Here is a 22,947-nt window from a genome sequence, read left to right as displayed (position 1 = left end):
TTGGTCTGGCACTTTGAGAATTGTTTTAGGCATCCCTGATGCTTATGTGTCAGGAAATCAGCATAAACCCAGGCTTTCTTTCAGTCTGTTAATGAAAAAAAACAAGGGGGAAAAAATAAAGGCAAGCTGGTTCTGTAGAAAACCTGAGTTGTCTCAAATCCTTCAAAAAATGGCACAAACATTTCAAAAATATGAGCTGAACTGATCTAATGTTTTTCTGTATCCAAAAAAATTCATTTTTGCTTCCACAGCTGTATATTCTCAGTTCCAACTCTAGTGCTCATGTGACCCTGTGATTGAGTCCCTTCATGAGAAGGAGACTGGCAGAAGGCCATCTATATTGCTGGAGAGAGGATAATTTTCTGCTGCTCTCACTCTGCACTGGTTCATTGTGGTGTCATACTGATGCCAGGAGTGGTGCACTTTTGTAGAGCGAAGGGACAAAACTGCCCTGTTTGGAAGCAGGCAGCAGTTGAGTCGTGCAGGAGGTGATTTGACTGAGAATGATCTAGCCTCCCTTAGGTCTTGTAAAGGAACAAATGGAAACATCAATAACCACTGCTGCTAGCAAATGGGGTTTATTCCTCGGGGTGTAGTTTCTTGTCCCTGTTCACCTGCAGGATATATGGACTTTCAAGCTTTGGAGGGCTATGTCTGCAAGCAGTCCTGACATGGAAGAACAGGGATTCTTGTTCAGAAGGAAGTGGTGAAGAAGACAAAAACGGATTATAAATTAGAAAATGTTTCTGCCAAAATAAATGTTACCATTAGGAAAGCAGAGCAATTATTACCAGACATAGATTTGAAGCATGCAGTATTATAGCTGATTCTGAAAGGGAAAGTGCATAGAATGTCTTCTCAGACTTCTGCCTTATGTTAAGAGAACTTCCTGCTGGTGCTGACATGGATTAGTAGGTGACTAAAACAGCTTGGCATAAAAACAGCACAACTGGGGAGCTGATAAAGCTGATGCTAATGCACTGTTAAATGTGTAGGAAAATCCAGTTCTGCAGGCTGAGCTTGAAGTGAACCTTAGAATGCACTGATGTTAGGTTATCGTAGTGGTGGCACACTGTCACTCTAGACCTGCCAAAATAGGGATCGGGTCCTGCTTTGACAAGGAGAGAAGGGCAGAGGAGTATTTTTATGAAACATGTTCTGGGAAAAGCAACAAAAAACATTTGGGATGCTTCTGTCTGACTTGTGTGCCTCAGTCCTTTCATTCTTCTGCATGTTTTCATCCTCCTGGCATCTCTGTGAAAACTGCAAGTTTCAAATTTGTGGAAAAACAGCACAACCAATGTTTGTACCTCCTCAGTCAGCATGTCTATTAACTAGACATGATGCTTCCTCCCATTGGTTCATCATCCTCTGGATTTTGCTGTGGCAAATCTGAACCAAACCTGAAAATCAGCTGCCAAATCAGCTACAGAACCAAACTGAAGGAGCGAGGCCTTATAAGGAAGGAGACATATGCACTGGAAGAATTGTACATGGTTTGAGAGTGAGTTTAGTGGCATATGGAATGTGGAGGGGTTTGGAAAAAGCTTGCTTCTGAACTCAATAAGCAGTGCAGGATTTGTGAGGGAAGAGTCAATTTGGGCAAGTTTTGCTAAGGTAGGTTCTTTAGAAGTTTGGAGCCCAAGAGTTCCAGGCATGTAGAGAAAGCAATGAGGAAGTGGGTAGCTGGGGAAGAGAACTATAGTGTAGGTGTTTGGGATACAAAGGAAAGTGGAAGGGCCAAACCATTACAGCGAAGAATGTGGTCCCAGAATTTGAAAACTCTTTGGAAGATACTGGGATGTAAAAGGAAAGAAAAAATAAAGATGGTCAAAAGGCAATCACTGTCGCATCAATGTATTCCACTTTTAAATAGTGTGCTGGTGCAGATTGAAATTTCTTGCTCAGAAAAAAATATATATGTAAATGTTGAGTGTTCCTGAGGTGACTGTTTCATTACAAAGACTTTATTACAAGAAAAATTCTGTAGTCTTTTATTTACCTGTGAGTACAGTTCAAGACAATCTCTGCAAGAACAGTTATATATATATATATATATATATGTATATGTGTCTGTATATACATATATATGTAAAGTGAAATTTTAAACAAAGTTGTAATTTTGAAAACAAGTGAGAAACCTTTCTGTTTTTAACAGGTAAGTTCCTACTTTTCACAGAGAAGACTAATGAGTTTTGTAAGGAGACCTAATTATCAAACTATTTTGGAAATCAGCATCTGCAAATAATGTTGAGGTTTTGTGGAGTCATATTATTTGTTTATAAAAGATAGTAAAATCTTGTTGAATTTGATTTGGATTACTTCTCAGTTAGTGTGTTGTAGCACAAATTTTACTCCGAAAGGCCTCTGGAGTAGCTGCATATTTTATCCTGATATGGTTTAAGAAGCATTTGCTAGCATTTAAGTCTTACCACTGAATATGTGTACTGTAAAATCACTGATTTACCTGACTGTCCTCTTAATGTTGCATATATAGACAGATTGCCCTGCTCTCTTTTTACAAGAGAAACTTTTTACAAGAAACCTCTTAGTCTATTTTTGTGCTTTGTGTAGGTTTTTTAAAGCATTATATAGAGTCTGTTTTCAATATTTTGTTTTTCTTTATTGAACCAATTTTTGTGGTTTTATCATTGAAAAGGATACAGTGCTTTCCCTGCCATACTGTGAAAGAATACACTTGACTGACATTTTTGGTACTGTTGATGATAACGTCTTTCTAACTAGATGTGTTTGTTCCAAAGAGATGTTACCATCACTGGTAATCACCAGCACTCATTTTTGCTTCATTGTAACTTCAGCATCACAATAAAAAGAGTATTTCTAATTAATTGTTAAATCATAGTGTCTTTCAGAGCATTTGTATTATTGCCAAATAATTGGGACACTACAGTTTCAAAGCTTTGTAATACTCTTCTCACAGCTGTATTTTTTTTCCCCAGAAGATTATTTATCTTAATATGCATCTGTTATATCTTGACTGTGATTCTGTTCTGATATTTATGTTGTAATCCTTTGCCAATATTTTTGGAGAAATTGTTTCACTACCTCTTTAGATGCCTTTCAGGTTTTGTGCTAAAACTCTAGTCTTTTATGCTATTTTTGTAACTAATGAAAGTTACATGTATAGTTCCATAGCTACTATTGTATTGTTTAATATAAGCTTATCATCTAGTCAGTAGCATCTAAGTAGTATTGACATTTAATACTTCCTTGGTTATATCTCAAGAGTGTTGCTTTTTAGTGCTGTCTATAGGACTTGTGGGGTTCTTTTGTTAAGAATTTAGATGGCAATTTGCACTTATTCCTTAAATTCTGCCTTTTTTAGCTTACAGATGTTTCTGCTGTTATCAGTATTTCAGTAACTTAGAGGCATAGAGTCTTAGTTCACAACATTTTATTTTATTTTTTGCTTTTTAGGGAGTAGTTACTCTTTCCTACCCATTAACAAAACTCAGAGATGGAACAGACTTTTTCAAGATTGTTCTTCAAGGTACTACATTTAAATATACATTTTAAATTTATGGTACTACATCAGTAGTACCTGCTTTTGTATGGTGTTCAGTAGAATGTGAGATTTAAAATACTCTGTAAAACTGTTCATTTTCTACAAAAAGTTTATCTTAAACTTACGCCAGGTAAGTTAATGGAAACAATACAGTCTTTGTATTTCAGTAGACTTCTTGTTGCATGATTTTCTAAAATACTGCCCTAGAAATGGATTAGTTATATGTATAGCTTTAGTAGTGTATTTTCAAACTGCTTATCATAAGAAGGACTAATGAAATTGCACACATAATTGTTACCACATAATATATATAGCATATACTATGTAAGGGGACATTTAATATGGGTCAGTATTTTGATTCACAGCAAAATATTTGTGTTTCATTCTGTTTTAATTTAAGCATTTAAAAAAAAGGAAATTTCACTTGACTACTCAAGTATTTGAATATCAATAGCTAGACTAGCACTTTGAAAGGCCTAAGTTGCTCATCATGTAATAAATAATGCAAAAAAATATGTTCTTTTTAAGTCTTAAGCTTATCACCCCCTCCAGTCAGGAAGGTGGAGGAGGTAATTTGTCAGGTGTCTGTTGGATTCAAGGAACTTTCCATTTCCTTCCATTTCATTCTCAGCTTATTCCTTACAGTGGCTAGAGAATCATCACGAGCTCCCTCTGATCCTCCTGACTCCAGTGCCTGAGCAGCAGGCCTGGAATGTGCAGGTCCTGCCTAGTGACGCTGCTTGTGGCTGGTGTTAGCAGAGGTGGATGGAGTTGATGGGGTCTTAGTCAGTCTCCCTGCTGGCTTCAGGGTTCTCAGAGGGGTGCTTAACCTCCCTGAGCCTTGCTGATGTCAGTGACTGCTCAGGAGAGGAGAGAGTTTATGCACATTCTCCACGGAAACATAAGTTTGCACACCTAAATCATTGATGATGTTTCTGAAACAGTAAAAGGTAGAAAACTCAAAAAATAACAACATGATTTCTGCTTCAGTCCTCCTGGAAGGCTATTAATTAATATGTCTGTATCCTGGAATATCTTCATTTTATAATAAATTCTACAATAGGATCTGTGCTAATGTGACTGGATAACATTGCCTCTCTAACACTGTACATTGGATTAGTGGAAATCTTTTAAAATTCTATTTAATTGTACATTGGTATACAACGTGCACATTTTAAATGGTCCTCTTAGGAAGAATATTCTGAGCAATATACCTGTAGTTAGCACACTTTGTTTATTAATTGAAAAGTGTTAAACTCTGTAGTTCAACTTGTTTTGTAAATCTTTTTCACTTCTGTTTTGTTTTGGAGAAGGTATAGTGATTGGAATCACTTTTGCTTTTTTCCCCTCTAGATTCGGATAACTTGTTTTCCCAGATCAACAGCATCAATGTCTTAATATATGGAAAAATGGCAGAGGATTGTGCAAAAATTATACGCCGTGGGGTAAAAAAACCACCAAAACATATATATGTATATATTCTTGTTTTAGGAATTGTTTTTCACAGATGAATGTTCACTTCTTGTCTTAGTCTACCTATCCCTAGAATTAGAAATAATCTCTTCAGTCCCTTCAAATCTATATATATGAACTAGAAAAAAAAAGTGTTTGCTTACGTAAATTCTTTCTCACACTAATACTGAAATAAAGCAATTCTTTTTATCAGTGCTGTTTACCTAGCCAGCAAAGAATCATGAATATGGATAATAGAGAAGTCATCCATTTATATTCATATTTTGAATGTTTTGTCATCTGATAAGATAATTTTAGAATTAAATTCATTTCAAAGACAGTTACACTAAAAGATTAAAAAAAAAATTCAAAACTATGTGTACAGGGGTTTTTTTGTTGGCTTGGTGCTGGTGTCTTGTTTTGTCAGAGATAGAAGCTTGGTTTGATTAGCTCCAGGTAAAAGACAAGTCAGCCTGTGAGTTTGTGAGACAGTGTGTTGCCACTAAAGGAGAACAAGATAAAAACAATTACCTCAGTCTTTTTATAAGATTGCCTGTCAGTTTACTGACATGTCAGTATTAGCCAAATATCAAATTAAAATTAGTATATGATACATTATGAGCTCATGTTAGTGCTTTTTCATTTGTGATACACATTCACACTAAATCATAGAATGGTTGGGGCTGGAAGGCAGCTTTAAAGATCAGCCAGTTACAACCGCCCTGCCATGGGTAGGGACATATTTCACTACATTAGATTGCTCCAAAGCCCTGTCAACCTGACTTTGAACACTTCCAATGGTGGGACAGCCACAACTTCTCTGGGCAAATTGCAGTCTTTATACAGATTTCTCAATTCCATGGAATTTTGACAGGGAAGTCAGGGTTGGAAGTTCTTTAACTATTTTGGTAAATATGCAAGCTGCAGAATCTTTTTAAATTCAGTGAACTAATCTATTCTCTCCTCATAAAAATACAAATATTGAACAAGGCATTGAGCAGCAATTCGAAGATAAAAAGATCAGTACTAAAGAGCTGAGTAGGAAACTACAAACCACAGGCAACAACCCTTAGCTGGAGTGTGCTAAAACCCCAGTTTGTTCTTCCCCAGTGAACTGAACCTTCATGGTCCTTACCTCATGTCTCAAATGAGATTTTAAGTTTGGAAGAATATGAATATGAGGAAACAATGATTTCTGAAGCTAGCAGCATTTGAAAAAAAAAAGCATTTTTTAGCCATTAAAGAATTACTTCATGAAGGTCCAATACTGTTTATTTGCTGCATGCCATTTAAGATTTTAGTATTTTTTAGTTTCCATGTCATTCTTGGCATAGTGTAAGAACTTTAGCTAAGTAGCCAGGGGGAGGAGTTGGCAATTTCCAAAAATGGGAGTAGTCATGTTGTCTCCTGAGAATCTTCTCATTCTGTAACAGAATAATCATCAGGAAAAATACTGTCTTTCCTGTATATCACACTTTTTGAATGAGGGAAATAGAATTTCTTTTTACCACTTAAAAATGTTGGTCGAATCTGAGTTTGTATATGCAGTGCACTTCTGTTGACATGGAAATCCACCAATTTATGTAAATAGCTTTGATTCCCAAGCCAATTACGAGATCTACTTAGCTAAAGGCGAAATGGAAACTAATCTATTTTGAAAACTAATATAACATTAAATTTCAAAGCACTGTGCAAATATTAGGTTTAGAAAGTTCAAGTCACAGCCTGTCAAAGTTGACTGGGAATTTGTAAAAAATCTGAGAGTATATCTGTTCTTTCTACCTAGATTTTGAGGTTAGTGCTGTCTTTTCCTGATGGGAATTGCACAGTCCTTCCACAGTTTGTTTTTATTTAATGTAGTGCTAGATATGGCAAATGTGTTACAGGAGAGTAATCACTAGTGACCTAATATTACTCAAAATTTTTTTCTTTTATTATCAGCCTGTTAAAAGGCTGAGTCTATGTAATTCTGAAGTTTCTTCTGACGGAGGAGAGCAAGATGAGAAGTCACCCGTACTGAGCTCCAATCCTGACTCAGCAACCACATCCCAGAATCTTGTGCAACCTAAATTTTAATAAAATACTGAAATGGGAATAATGTATAAGCAAGGCATAGCTCTTTAGATGAAGGTTGATTTTGCTGTTGAAGGAACATTCTGGATAGCATCAGCTAACAGTGAAAGACATGTACTAACTCCTGATTCCTGAAAAATTCATGGAGTTTCCTGAAGTTTATTTGTGCGTTCCTGGAAAGAATGAAACAACTTTCCTGTTAGCAGGACGGTGTGTTAGAGGTGCAAGGAATACTGAGTGTTCTAATTGTTTTGACACATTTTAACTTACCTTTGAGTATGGCTTACTTCTAGGTGACTTATATATTACTTTTTAATCAAAGTATACATTGTATTCCCATTTGTGACACTACCTGAAAGTCATCATGCCCTAAGTAGTTTCATTGTGAATTAAGCTGATTAAATTATATTTTCTGCAGAAATTTTTTTCCCAATATTTTAATAACTACATATATAACTGTCACTTAATCTAGCAGCCTTTCTTTTTCTTGCACAAAACATTAAGGTTTTGGATCTTAAATCATTTAGAGTAGCATTGTCAGATTGCTGAAGTAGCAAAAAACCACGCTGTCATAGTGCAATATTTGGCTAAAACTGTCAGCTTTAATAAGAACACTCTTTTATTTGTTGTAGTCAAATAAACACATGAGCAAAAGTTGCTCAGTAAAAGTTTATGGAAGTGCTTTTGGTAGAAGCTTGAATAGAAATAGGATTCCAAGTCTAATATGTTTATTGGAATGGAGCACACTGGCACAGCCCTGCTATACAGCTCTGATAGCAAGGGAGCTGACTATAAAGGAGATTTACATTGTATTAGATAGCTTTGTTCAATCACTTCTGATTACCTAAAGGTATTTAATGTATTTTTTATCTTCTCCTTTTTCGTTTATTCTTTCTTTTTTTTTCTCTTTTTTATTTGGTGAGCTTGCTGCTAAAAACATGGGCTGCTGCTGGGACTTGAGTCATGTACCCTTTAAATCCTCCTTTTCTTGTTCATTTTGTGGTGTCTGAGGAGCTTTGTACCGAAGTGAAAATACAGTTACGATCACTTTCTGTGCTAGAATCTCAGGAGTGATGCCAGAGAAGTTTGTAATGTCTCTTTTGCTACCAGAAACCTACCTGTTGATTGACCTACCTATTTAATCCTGAAGGAAGATGTTTATCCAGCAAAACAGAGTTTATAGGAGAGTTTCTTGAAAGTGCAGCTGTAAGTCAGTGAGAAAGAAGCTCCAAGAGAAGTGTTTTATCGCTGCTGATCTGATGTGTGATTTCTTTTCTACCTTAGTTAAGCTAACCAGAAAGGAGTCAGTCTTTAGTGTATTCAAAGAGGAATGATTCTTTTGCCTTATTCAGTGTGAATCTTCCTCCCTAGGCTTTGTCAAAAATAGCACTCTGTTACAGTAGCATCAAGAGTGTGAAAATGTTAGCAGAATTTAAAAGAAAAAAAGCTTTCTGGCATTTGTTGTAAATATAAATTCCATGGGTAAAAGAGCTAATTTGTGAAACTTAAAGGCAGTTTTTATAATTTGTTCAGGATTTTTGTTTCGTAAATGTCTTGAGACTTTGGGGTGACATTTCACATCATATAGTCTTAAAGTAGAACGTGTTAGCGTCTGTGTAATTTTCTGTTTATTGCTCTGTCCCCATAGGAAACCTTCATAGTTGCAGGATTTAAGGTGATAAAATTGCCTACAGTGAGAGAGGATGGTAGACATGGTTGTCACCTGGAAGTGTCTGAAGAAGCTGGATCAGCCATTTATGTATGTGGTTATCCAACTTTTTCTTTTTTTTTTTAATTTCCAAAATACTTACATTAACATTTTGTTTTGTAATAGAAAAAAAATAATAAAATCTACTAAAAATTGAAATGCTACAGATTATTTTACCTTGTTCATCAGGAAACAAGACACATCTGTGTTTGTGCACATGTAATTTTATAATAAGCCTAACCAAGTTATTTTCCAGGTAAATTTCTGTTTGCAGAGTGCAAGAATTTGACTTTAGTTGACTTTAGATAGATTCCTAGAGCTGTTTAAACTACTTTTGTGCATAACACATTTCAATAATGCAGACAAGGTAGAGGGTGCAAGAGTGATTTCAAATCTGTAATTTTTACTTTTCTCTAGTCTATGAGTTTGTTTGGCTTTAAGTCAAGTCATGAACTGCTGCCTTTCAAATACATGGATTGCTATAATCTAAACTTTATAAAGATAATTGTATCCTTTTGTCCTGAGTAAAATATTTGTTCTTTTTTGCTATTCTCACATCAGTGCTGTTTATTTTTGTCTGTATAGTTGTTTTCTAATTAAATCCTAAATTTAAGTGAAAATACTTTTTTTGTTTAATTCCAGAAAGGCTCTTTTGTTTTGGAATTGACCTCTATAGGTAACTAAAACTTGGCACATACCTCAGCGAGAAACAAAATTATTTAAAATGATAATGGAGACTGCTTCATGACATTCATTATCTGTTGATGGTGATGATGATGATGATATATATTGGTAGAAAGAGTATGTTTCATTGAAGATCATGGATAGCAAAACTGCCTTCGGTCTGAATAAGTGCATCTAAACTAAAAGTGCCTAAAAGGAGCTACATGAGGCTTTCAGCTGAGTATTGGCAGACCTCGTGACATACAGTCTAATCCCAAAGACACTGTGCAGCTCCCTGAATGCCTAGGTTGTGCTGAGGTGTTTATCTCATCATTGACCACAGAATGGAGCTTCTGGCACTTCATTTAGTGACACATGCATTGGATGTTTAACATTAATACAAGTGAGCAGACTTTGTGTGTGCTTCACTTTCTCAATCACAGCTTCTCACTCGGCTGTTTAAAAGTAAAATCAGCTTCAGGAATGCGGCTGAGGAGGAGAGCAAAAGCAGATCCCCAGCAGGAGTCGGCAGTGCTGAGGCAGTGCACCGCTGTGACACGGCGCCCTGTGACCGGCAGCCAGGCTGGGCTGTGGCCTCAGGATGGCAGCTGAGCCCTATGTTCCTCACAGAGAGAGTGGGGGGGTGTTGGCTTTTGGTCAAATCACCACAATTAGTTCTTTAAAAGACCTTACATTGAAGATAAGTTTGGCTTATAAGTAAGGCTCAAAAGGCTTAGGAACTATCTTTAAATAAAATTTATCCCATTCTGGTGAATTTTTTCCCCCAAAGAAAAGTAATAAGTTGCTGAGAATAGATCTCCTCTGAGCACTGACATGTATATACGTGTTTATGTACAAAACCTAAACCCGTTTAAGGTCTATGTTAAGCAAGTGCAGTTTTAAATTTGTAGCATCCAACTTCCAAATGCTACTCTATTAATGTGACCTAACATATTCAACTAAGTGACTTTAGAAAATGTATTTTTTTGAAGAAGCTTTTGTCTAATTGCAGTAAATATTACTTTCTTTTCTTCTGTAGCTAAAATTTTACTAGATTCAGAGGTGATTCATATAGCAAAAATGTCTGTAGGGCTGGTTTGTATTTCCTTATAGTGTTGTATTTGCTATAAAGTTATCAAATGTTATATTTGCAGTGCCTTCAATTTTGTAATCAGAAAGCTTGGGGGTCTTTTTCTCCATAGATTTACACTACACCAGGAACAACTGCTGCTTCAGAAACTGCATCTGTGGTGAGTTTGCATTTGGGATGTTTTTAAATCACGTGAGATTAACTGCATGTAAATAAGAATGTGTGGAATTCGTTTTTGTTCCTGTTTTATTTACTTCCACTCTCTTGCCCCAGCAGTCATTTAGCTTTTACTTTTGCAAAGAATATACCTGGAACACAAAATAAAATATGAAAAAAGTAGCATGTTTTCAATACTTGTGGTATAGTTCCCTTCTTGATCTCCAGACTTCATGTCGGTTTAGGAACTTGGAACTACAAAGGTAACTGTTAGTCTAAATAAAATTGTATGCTTGCGCTGTAGAAAAAAAAAGGAAATATGAAACTTCCTTTGATTTAAAATCAGACTTCATGTACTGATCTTAACATTTGTTTTGATTACTGCTGGGATCAAGCCTTTATGTGTCTAAATTAAAATTCTACAGGAAATAGTATTTTAAAGGCAGAGGAACTGGTTTGTGAAATTTTAATGTTCTTTATCATGATCTTAAAGATTCAGTACCAATGGTGATAGAGCTTGTTTTCATATCATTTTTATTTACAGTTTGATTTTTTCAGTATAGTACTTGAAAACCGCAGTTATCAGTCAGTTTGGCAGAACTCGTATCCTTTAAAAGAGTCAAATCAGGATATATTACAACCTTAAGAAGAGAGGAGAATAGTCCTGAAACTGTAGAAAGTAGTCCTTGCTTTCTTTAATCCTCCAGCAACTGTGGTCTTTCAATCAGAGGATGTGCACAGTGTCTGTGAGAGGTAACCCCCCCACCAGCCCAAGACAATGATTCTGTGCAGTGACACTGCCAAGCAGAAATACAAAGCTATTAATGTATGTGCTTTAAAAAGTCCTCTGGATGGACATGTTATAATGGATAAGTAAAAAATTATCTTTCATTACTCTTTATTGTAATGACTTTTACTCACCTGGTTCACGTATTGAAACTTATTTGAATTAACTGGTTGGCTTTTTGTAAGAAAGATGCAATCACAAAAAGAAATTAAAAGTCTTGTGTACTTTCTGAGTCTAAAGTGACTTAAGATACAAAGAAATAGGTAATCCTTATTTCTTTTTTTAAGATTAAATAAACATGTTGAGGATGAATGATGTTAAAAGACAAAGTTCTGTATGAATGTTTGAATAATTTTTTTTTCTATTCCCTCAATTGTATCATTCCTTTTCAGTCTGTTGCTCCAAAATATGTGTATACTCCTCTGAATCATCTCAAAGATGGAACTATAGTGAACTTGTATGGCATTGTGAAATTCTTCAAGCCTCCATATGTTAGCAAAGGAACTGGTATGTACTATATTCAAGAGATTTGAAATCTCCTCCAGGGAGAACTGTTCTTACTATGTTTTTTAAAAATCAACCAGAACAACAAATTCACCTGATCCTTTGACCATAGCTTTGACCAGCTAGTAGCAAAGGAAACAGAACAACAAATAGATAAGAGATACCAGTCAGTTTAGGCAGGCTGGTGGAGATAACAAATGAAAAAAGTTCTTAATGAAGATTTGTCATTTTTCCAGCTACTTTAACAAGGCTTTGGGGAACTGAGGACTTGGAACATCTTAATTAGACAAGCACTGATTGCTGGAAATCATTAGGGCTGCCATCCATTCCAGATATGTAAGAACAGTGAAGTTAAATGCACCGACTCTCAAAGTAGCATGTCTCCAAAGCAGCCAGGAGAGATTTTTTTCTACTGAGTTATTTGTCAAGTTAGTCATTTCGGTTTCTTAAGTAGTAGAAATTTAATAGGGAAAATGATTATTTATTTAACAACTAGTCCTTGCCTAAGTGTCATTAATAGCTTCCTGATATGTTTTCCCTGTATATTTTCAGTTGGCATTATTAAAATAACACAACAATATCAGTGGAGAACAGGGACACAATTTGATGTTAATATTTATGAAGATAGTTGTAATTCACTTGCTACTTTATAATGAAAATCTCTAAAACAGTTTTAATTAGTCTGGGGTTTTGAGTAAAAATATTCACTGATAAGTCAAATATTTCAATGTTGGTTTTTGATTTTTTTGCACAGTCCAGAATGATGTTTGCTTGAGAGGGTGCAAAATGGTTGATGATGGTTCTGCATTGTCAGGGCATGAAGTGGCTCTTGCAGAAGATTCTGTGGTTGCATTAGATCTGGTCCAATCTGGCACTAATACATTCTTTGTCTGATACTGTAATAGTAGAATCATGTAGCTTTAAGCTGATGCCCACTGGAAGCATGGAAAGTGGGGCCACTGTACTTAATCCACATGGGTCTTTATTCACTATATAGATACGCCCTGATGCTGCTCCTTCTTACACATGTTAAGGCTTAAGGCTGAGGCTTTGCACTGTGTTCCCACTGAAAGTGAGTACCCCTGGAGTGGTACCTAATTTAGTCTTGTCTGTTTATATAGTCTATAATTAAAAGTGCATAATTGCTATTACCATTACTGCATTTAGGTGAGTGTTAAAACACTAGTGAATGAAATGAGTTTTCAGTGTATTTATAAATTATTTTTTACAGAGAAAGTTGTTTTAGCTAAGCACACTTTCGCTGGGGGCATAAAGTTTGAAATGTCTATATATGAGAACTTCATGAGTTCTGAAAACTGTCCAAGAAAGTACTTTGGGTCTTGCTTGGTAAAAGAGACAGATGGGATTTTGTCTGCTAGAAGATCTGTTGGAAGTGTTTGAAACTCTATTCTAACTTTCCTTCCCCAATAATTTAAGAGCCTTAAGATACTTTAAATTTTTAACAAAGATGATATTCTCCTCTCTCTCCTCCCTTAAACCTAAGGATATCTCAAGTACTTAACCTCGAGATTTAAAAGAAAAAAATGGAAATAGAAAAAAAAGAGCCTCTGTCTTTGTAGTGTCCAATTACAGAGATTATGTGCTTGACCATGAAAGTTTTAGGACATTACAACGTGACAGTACTGCTACCCCAACCCTTTTTTTGCATGGACCTCTAGAGATTAGAATAATGTTCTTTTCCCTTCTGTTCAGTGTGGTTATATGCATTTCTTTTTTAAATAACCACTGTTTCTTATCTTAAAGTATAGAAAATAAATAAAAGATAAAAAGATATTTAAAGGGAATGAAAAAAATAATAACTAGTTTAATAAATAGTTAATAGAAATCTCAAGACAGATACTTTGATCTGCAGTTTACAAATGATGGCATTGAAACATCTGTTTAGCCAGATGCTTCTGGTAGTTACTGGATTGTTTGTATCTCTGAAGTGTATCACCATGTTAGAAATAACAAGCTCTAGTAAAACAGTTTGATTCTTTAGAGGTTTTGTTTTGGGCTTCTGCAATATATGTTTGTATGTACATATATATATACACACATGCATAGGAGTGTGTGTACATTTGTACTAATTTTCTTCTGTCTTGTTGAAATATAAATGGTAAATCGACTGGGTCAGCTGCTTGGTGTTAATGCAGACACTTGTGTATTGAATGGCCTCAGTAATTCTTGAAAACAGTATTAATGTTTCATATTGTTTTCAAGAGAGAATAATTTGCTACAATAATCTCTCTCTTTTTTGTGTGTATTGAAATAAAAGAAACAGAAGGCAGTCTTTAATTAGAGTCCCTGACTGCTAACAACATTGCCCAAAACCTTTTTATCTCTTTGAAGGGTGAAGTTACTGGTTCAAGGTAGTGGGTTTTCCAGTAAATGTTATTGAGGAATAAATATGTGATTGCCCAAAGGGGGAAGTATAATTAGATCGATGCTTTCCACCTTAGCAATTTATACAAGCATATTTGTCAGGAACTGCTGAAGTCCCAGTAAAACTACAATAAATGTTTAATCAGTAAATCCTAAACAACTTGTAAGTCCTACAGTATCAATAACTACTAATCTGGAAAGCTTTTGTAGCAATTCTGGTTTTCTTAGGATGACTGAAAAGTGCATTTGTATGTGAAGCTGTGGGGTTTGGGGTTTTAGTGTTTGTTTTTTATCTATCTGTACATACTGTGGAGAAATGCTGATTTTCTGTTCATGCTAATGACTGTCATAACAGTCCATAAAAGAGTGGAAATGCTATGACATTATGAAAGGAAAGCTGTAACCTGAAGAATGAATCTAGACTGCCATGATAGTGGAGGCAATTCAAGATTTTCATGACTGTTACAGGGCTGCAAGAGATTCATGTTTCAAACTATTTAAAGTCAGGACCTAGAAGCTTGACAATCAGCATTCTCCATGCAGATAGTGTAACCTTGTACTGATTACCAAATAGTTGTGGATTTTTTATGAAATGAAATAACTCTTTAACAAGTTACAGAAATTGTATTCTTAAAGAACAATAAGGACTAATCTGAAGGAATATAAAAAGCATGTAAGATGCATGCAGACCATCACTCTATACTTTCATTTAAATTAAACATCAGTTATGTCTCCTTGTTTTCATAAACACCAATTCTGGGCAGTTACAGGCATCCTTCCAGGTAGCTATCCATGGCAGGTGGTGTCCCTCACATGATGTTAAGCCTATGTGAGAATACCTCTTCATAATAATTAAATATATTTTTAAAAAGGTAGGTACGTTTTGAAGTTCTGTGTAGTGTCAGCTGAAATTCAGTGCTTTTACTGAGACAATGTAGTATGAAAGTAAAAAGCCTTCTTCTGTAGCATATAAATTTGCTGAACTGTGCATCCGTTGTGTCATATTTTTAAGACAGATTATTGCAAGTAAAATCTACCAGTGATAAAAATTCTCTTTTAAAGAAAATCAGTGGATTTTTTAAATCAGTGGAATAAATTTCTCTAGTAAAGGAAAATTGACTCCAATAGGTAAACTTTCATTATTTATTTATTTATTTATTAGCTTGGTAATGAAGGGATTTTGCTTTGTTGGAAAGTATACTGAGAAAAATCAAGTGTGACCAATGACATTATATTGTTTTCTTTAACTCTGGGACATTATTTAAATTCAGCAATTCTGTTTAGAGTTTGACTCACTATTTTTTTAGAAAAATGAATTAATTCACTGATCTATAATGCTACTGTGGAAAACAGAAAACAATTCTCACATTTCGGCTGGAAAAGAAAAGACAGGTGGCTTTTTATTTTTAACTTTCAAAAAGGACTTTGCTGAATGATGATTTGATTTTAAAAAATCAGTCTTTATGCGTTGTTCTCAAAGACCTCTACTGTAATTAGGTTTATTGTAGAAGTGGTGTTTTGAGGTGATAGTGAGGAATGGAAGACTAAAGTCACAGAGACAGAGAACCTGTATTATGTAGAATGTGTTCCCTGGCTATATTAAGCAAGTGTAATACTTTATACTGCTTTGACTAAGATGATTATCAGTCTTACATGATTATGCTAATTACACAGAAAATTGAGGCAGTGTGTTAACTTCTACCATTAAATAGGCAGCTGCACATGTATGAAGCTGACTAGGCTGTATAATCACAGCACCAAAGAGTAACCACAATTCTAATGTGGAATTTTTTGCTATTTCCTGTTGATTCTGATGTTGGATTATATCAGTGCACTGTGGCATGTTATTCTATATCCCCAAAGGATTGTAAATCTATGAACCATATGGGTTTTTTCTTAATTGCTCATTTTGCTCATATTTGCAACAGCTCTTTTAAGTTAACCTCTAGAATTCATACATTCAAAAAATCATAAAATTCATAAATTCATTTATCCAAAGAAACACATCAGTCTTTGGATTACAGTAGTAAATACTTGCAGTTTTGTCAGCCAGTGACTGGAGTTTATTCATGACATTCCTGGCATAAAATGTCAAAATAGACTATGTGGACCTTGTGCCTTTGATGGGAGTGTGGAAAAGAGTGATCTCAGCAACTTTCGAATGCAAAAGAAGATAATTTATCATTATTGAGTCTATGTAAAAATCTTGGGAAAGAAGAAGAGTACTAGTTTTATAGAAATACAGAAGGTTTTTATGTATGTAGGAAAAGTTTTATTTCTCGGTAAGCCTTCGGTGGATTTCTTTCACCACTTCATTCACTCAAATCATGAGGGAATTTAAACTTTTTAGTTTAAATGATAGCAAAATTTAAGGGTGTATGTGCTGGAAACAGAAGAATATTTCTTTTGCACCACATGTTTTAATCCAGTCTTACACACCTGTCTTCATGTTTGGGGAATCTGTTCAGAGTTTACGTGACTATGACTATCATCTTTCTATGACTGCCTTCCTGTAGCTTTTTTATATAAGGCAAATCTGTTAGTTTTACTAGACTGAGAGCATTCTCTTTCACAGCTGTCAAGCAACAACTTACATGCCTGCATCTTTGTAATGTGCATGATGGAGATTCCATTGACTTTGTTTTAGAACTACGGCACCTTTGTTCAGTTCCCAGATACAGAAGCTCTGGTGTAGTGTCATTATCACTAATTGCCTCACAGAATTACAGCTAAGGGAAGTTGGGGGTTTTGATCCTTAGATTTTTTTTCTTTCCTGTTTGGGTTTTTCTCTTTAAGAGATGACTGTCAGGGCAAAACAGATTTGATTTGGGGAATTTAATTCATTGCCAGTTAACGTCTAATCGAATAACTTACTCAGATATTGAGAAACAAAAAAACATTTGAACACTTAGGGAGAAAACCTTTCCTCCACCTTTCCCAGGTTCAGCATCACTCCAGACAGCCCCCCTTCCTCCTTCCTACCCTCTGTTCCACTGGCTATGGCTACAGGTGTCTCTTGGAGGGGCAGTAGGTGGTACAGGAGGTTGGGGGCAGGATGTAGTGTTTCTTTCTGCTGCCACTTGGTTTCTCAGGTAGGTTACCAGCTACCGTGTTGAGAAAGAGCAAATGTGCTTTTACTGTGTTTTACTTTTATAAGGTATCAGAGCACACATGCTTCTGTAAGCTGAAATGGAAAATACAGGTTTTATTTATGTCATCTGCAAATACTGCTCTGTTCTGGGCTGGTCTGCATTGTCATCTTTGTATCTTGTTTTAATTTTACTTTTTAGATCATTATTAGAAGTGAAATTCTATGAAGTTTAACTTCAAAAGGGCATATTTCATATTTTTACTTTATAACTACCACTGTGTGACTTTATTCTTGTGATATATAGATATATATATAGATATATATATATATCTTGCATATTTTGTTGAAGTGAAGGATATGTAATTTATGCTTTATTTGCTTTTAGAACTTGTAGAACTCATTACCTTTTCGGAAGGCTGTGCAAAATAAATCTTAGAGAATGATTTTAAAATTGTACATATGCTCCTCATTTTGTAGAACAAGTAATTGAAAAGTGAAAGAATAGCATGCCTGTTGCAGACAGAAAAAAAAGGATTGTGTGTTCTTCCTCACAGAGCTGTGCTTAATCACACATTTCATTTTTGGGCTAATTATTGGCAAGATGGGCCAAACTTCAGTTGTTACGATAGTGTAAAAAAATTAACTTTGAAAGAGTTACACAGATGATAGCAGAAAAAATTGGCCATAGAGCTGTTCCTCCCAAATTTAATATCTGTGTATTAATAATTCCATAATGCCTGTTATTCATTCAGACACTTTTATGTTTTACAGATTACTGCTCAGTTGTAACACTTGTGGACCCATCAAATGTGAAGTTAACATGCACTCTTTTTAATGGAAATCTAGATTCTCTGCCAAAAATTTACAAAGTTGGTGATATTGTTCGATTTCACAGAATAAAGGTATGTACTAGGATGGGGGGGGTTTATGTGCTTGCTTTTCTGCAGTGAGAGGACCATAGGAATAATTTAGTTCTACATGTAAAGAGATTAACACTTGGAGACATTGGATAAAACACCTGATTGTTAAAACAGCTGTGGCTATGGTGTGGACCAAAGCTGAAAGGAAACTGACATTTTTTCAACACCAACAATATTTATTAAACTACTTGACAAAAAAATCATGTGGTACTTCTAGATGAAAAGAGTTTAACCGAGATAAATCTGCACAATTTATTTCTCTTTGAAGTGGTAGAATTGAGGAGTTTCTTTATGTCTTTTGTTGTGTAGCAGTTTAGGTCAGCTGGAGAGTCACTCCAGTAAAGGGAGTCTGTCTGGGCTTGTTAGTGTGCAGAGTGCTCCAGCTGCTGCTTCGGTGTTTTCCTGCCTTACTCCCTGTTCATCTGTATCAAAGGGCATGCAGGAAACTGTTTATAGCTTTGATACTGCTTCTGTTGGATGTTTTTTTTATGCCTGCTGCAACTGTATAGGGAAGAAGAACCACCCTACAAGGACTGAATGGAAGTCTTTTAATGCTGGACCATACTTAAAGAGCTGCAGAATAGGACCAAAGATGTGATTTTACCATTAATTTGCAACATAACCATACATAATTATGTATTTGCTTTTTGTGTAAAATAATTATAGCAGAAATTAATAAATGTCATGAAAGAGACCAGTGGAAAAAAAAAAAAAAACAAGCCAAAAAACAACCCCCAGTTTGCTTATTTGAACACTCTTGAGAGATCTAGGAAATTTAGGATTGTACAAAAGGATGATAAAAGGGATAAATATCTGTAGTGCTAAGCATGTACATTATGATATGCTGTAGCAGGAGAACAAAGAAGAAAACTCCATGATAATAGATATAAAAAGTGGTTAAGATTTATCCAGTATTTGAGTTTCGTACCACTGAGATTGTTAAGAAAGAACTTGTTAAGATTCAGCAAGAGTCTTCAGTTATTCCTGTATATAACAAGTATTTACAATCGAGAGAGAAATTAGCTAGCCTATTCTGGGTTAGTATAAGGTTTCTCTAAGGTCATCTGTCGATATAATAAAGGTGGAATTAAATTGTATTTCTATTTTGAAGCTTGTGTTGCTGATCAGTACTTGAGATGTGTTACTAGTCTTGGAAGTTCATGAATTTAACTTCAGATGGGAAAGACACTAAATTTTAATATTTTCTCTGAATCCATCATGATGAGTGTTATACAGATACACTCATTTCAGAAACTCAGTGGAGATAAAAACTTACTTATTGCTTCTGAAAACACAGTGCACATTTTATAATATAGATGTGAAAAAGGAGAAGGTAGAAAGGAGCTGGTCAAAATAAAAGAATTGAAAAGTTGCACAGCTGTGGTAGGTCAGTATTGGATTTCTAAGTATACATTAAGAAAATAAACAAGACCACTGTCAGGAAATTTATGTATAAATTTATGCGAACATAGTATTGTCTAACTTCCACTATTTATTTTTATCAGAAACTTACTAAGGAAACCTACTGATAAAGCCAGGTTAAGGGACTTCACCGTTCTGATTTGGCATCACTTTTTTTGAGATCATTCTAGAATCCTTGTCAGTTGGTACTCTATCATTCTCCAAGATGATGTTCTGGTATTTAAAGAGAGCATCTATCAATTCACTTCTCATAAACACTTTTTTTTCATCGTGGTTGAGCTGTTCTAAGTGGTTTCCAGTCCTAACAGACCACCAGCTGCTCACAATTTGTGTCTCTTCAGATGCATGAGCTGAGAGCTTGTTTAATTACTTTCAAAGTTAAAATGATCTAGAGTCACTAAGTTGCCCTTTTCTGGATGGGAATGTTCTGACTATCCCAGACTAAGAAACAGGTACTTTGGAACTTTTCATATCTGATCTGAGGAGGTAGAAGTCTGACACAAAAGCCTGGTGCCAACTTCTGGGAATGAACTGGGAGGGGGAGGACCTCTTTCTCTTTCAGCCACAACCAGCATAGTAGCTATGAATACTGTGCAACACAGTTTTCAATTAAAAAAAAAACCAACATCTCTTAATTAGATTTCTAATTACACTTTCTTCCGTTCCTCTTTCACTCTTTTGTGCTGTTGTCTTCAGGCCTTAATCACCTTGTCTTAGCTTGCTGAATGGAAAGCAATCAAAGGTAGCAGAGGCCATAGTCTGTCAGAGCTGTGCTTACCAATGAGGACAGATAGATATACACAGTCCTTAGAGTGTGTGTTTACGTTCTGTCTGCCCCAGATGTGCTTTCAAGGGACTTCCAGGAAGTTGACATTGATAGCAAACACATTTTAAAAATTACTGCTCCCAGTTACACTATTGGCTACTAATGGATAACTTCTCCTCATAGTAACAGAGATGTTGGCAAGATCTGATGGTCAGAGCTAATAAGAATTTAATGAAGATGATTCTGTTAGAATTACTCTGAGTAGACAGTAATTTAATTTGCTCAGTATTTGTTGCAGAGAAGGAAAATTTTAAGTGTCTTAGTAACAGAATTGGGAAATTATCTAGTTGTAATTACATTTCTGTTAGTATTTCTTGAAATTGGTCTTTATGCACATAATCTTATGATGAGTTCTAATGCATTGCAGAATTTAGTGATTGCAGTACTGTACCTGGGCTTTCAGCCACAATCAGTGCTCTGCAGAGATTCTGGAAGGCAAGCCCCCCCATCTTCCAATATAAAAGCCAGGCCTGTGATCTATTTGTCTAGTCCCCTTCTATCGTCAGGGCAAAGGAGGAGTTTTCTTACGTGGATTTTTCTTGGAACTTCTTTTTTATTTTTCACTGTGAATGCTCTTAATATCTTAGAATTAATGCCTAATTGTTACACTGTTAAAGAGAGGGAAGAGGCAGCCTGCTGGTACTGGCTAAACCTGCAATATTGTTAATTTTCTTTTAGAAGGTGCCCGCAGATGGTTTTGGTAGTTCAGTTTTCTTCTTGCTATATTTAAACATATTCAAAATGGTTTAATTTATACTTCAAATGACTTCTCTATTTCATTAGTATCTCTCTGTTCATACAGCTGGAGGTACAAGTAAACCAGGATTACATTATTAAAATGTAAGAAAATATAATCATCATACTGTATTATCCAAATTTGTTTAGACTATTTACTTAAGATGAGACAACATTTACAAAATATAAAGAAATATACAAGATGCATTCTGGTGGGTTTTTTTCTGACAGGATACTTTTCTTCATAAAAATATTATCAGTGGCAATCATAAAAAAAATAAAATCTTCTTTCTTAGTATAAAAACATGTACAGTAACTTGGTATATGTTGTTTCCCTAGGCATTTTTTGATATTCTAAGATGATCTGTGACTGCAGTGGTTTCATAATAGTCCTTTGCTTCTATAATTTAACAATCAGTTTTGATAGAAAACTACCTTGGAGATGCTATTATTCCAGCTTTATACACTACTTACTATCACACTTTTCCATTTAGTGAGATGAATAACACCATCTTCAGTAAAAAAAAAAAAAAAAAAAAAGGCTTTTACTTTGCTGTAAGTCTATTTATAAATATTTCAAGATTAGCTTCTTTTCAATACCCATATTCAGGATAGTGTTGTACCCCATAGAAATCACTAGAATTTATTGTCCATGCAGTATGTTAAGGTGACATTTCTCCTATTGTTCTTTAGTTTACAAAATCTCTGCCAGAGACTCCTGCAATATGTATTGGAATTTACTTGCTTGCTTAGAACAAGCCAAATGTATTTTTTCTGCTCCATTTTTGTCCCAGAGGATATTTTTATTTAGCAACCATTATTTATTGAAATTATTGAAAATTTTCAGGGACTTTTTAAATAGACAGCTGTCTGCCCCACTTCCCTGTTATTCCCCCATTCACCCTCCCCCACCAGTTTTTTAAAAAAATATCACCATGTCCTCTAGAAATGGCACAAAATCTACTGAAGGGAATTGTCATGTGCAAAAGTCCCAGATTGACTCTTTTCTAAGTCTAATTCAATTTCAAAACCGTTTGGAAAATACAACATGCTTACAGTATCAATGCTTAACTTGAGCTGAGATCTACTAAGAGTGCCATAATAAAACAGCATTTGCCCATAGAGTTTGTTCATTTTACACTCCATTGATCCCTCATCACTTTAGCAATGATTTATTTTTAAAGGACAAGCCCAGAGAATTTCTGTTGACCATCACCTGCTCTGTGGGTCTGACATAAATAATTTTCCAGCTGTGAAATAGTTTTGTTCTGTAACCCATTCTACATTTTCTTCTCCTGTTTCTTCTGTTGTTCACTAAATAATACTGTTGAATTCTGTGTATGTGTGAGAGCACTCAGTGGCTTCTCCACCTGCCTGAGCCTAAGGACACCTGGTTTTGCTTAAGATCGTTGGTAATTTTCTCATCATGACAGTTGAGACTTATCTTCTTACATATTTTATTTCTTTATTTTTATTTTATAATTGCTTTTTCCTACATTAAGGCTGATTTCAAATTCACTAAATGAGAGTACTGAGAGATGTCAGGAGTACAGTATGTTTGAGGTCAGCCTCCGAAATGCTCAAAGCATGACATAAAGGATTCGGGAGA

General features: G+C 35.2%; 1 protein-coding gene across 6 annotated transcripts in view; it reads left to right on the top strand.

Annotated features, from left to right (window-relative positions):
* POT1 (protection of telomeres 1) overlaps nt 1–22,947 on the top strand; it is a 57,698-nt gene that overhangs the window by 5,699 nt on the left and 29,052 nt on the right. For 4 of the 6 annotated variants that reach the window (XR_004239659.1, XM_032106319.1, XM_032106320.1 and 1 more), the window contains exons 4-9: nt 3,439–3,511; nt 4,880–4,998; nt 8,700–8,810; nt 10,625–10,672; nt 11,848–11,962; nt 18,207–18,337. Coding sequence is in view for 4 of the 6 variants with exons in the window: in XM_032106319.1 (XP_031962210.1) it covers nt 3,439–3,511; nt 4,880–4,998; nt 8,700–8,810; nt 10,625–10,672; nt 11,848–11,962; nt 18,207–18,337 (597 nt within the window). In the remaining 2 variants the exon portion in view is untranslated. Of the gene's footprint in view, nt 1–3,438; nt 3,512–4,879; nt 4,999–8,699; nt 8,811–10,576; nt 10,673–11,847; nt 11,963–18,206; nt 18,338–22,947 lie in introns of those variants that run through there. The other 2 variants (XM_032106321.1, XM_032106324.1) reach the window with 2 other exon arrangements.

Source organism: Corvus moneduloides, chromosome 4 (genome assembly GCF_009650955.1).
Source record: "Corvus moneduloides isolate bCorMon1 chromosome 4, bCorMon1.pri, whole genome shotgun sequence".
In the NCBI taxonomy this organism is placed as follows: domain Eukaryota; kingdom Metazoa; phylum Chordata; class Aves; order Passeriformes; family Corvidae; genus Corvus; species Corvus moneduloides.
This window is presented reverse-complemented; position numbering and strand designations above follow the sequence as displayed.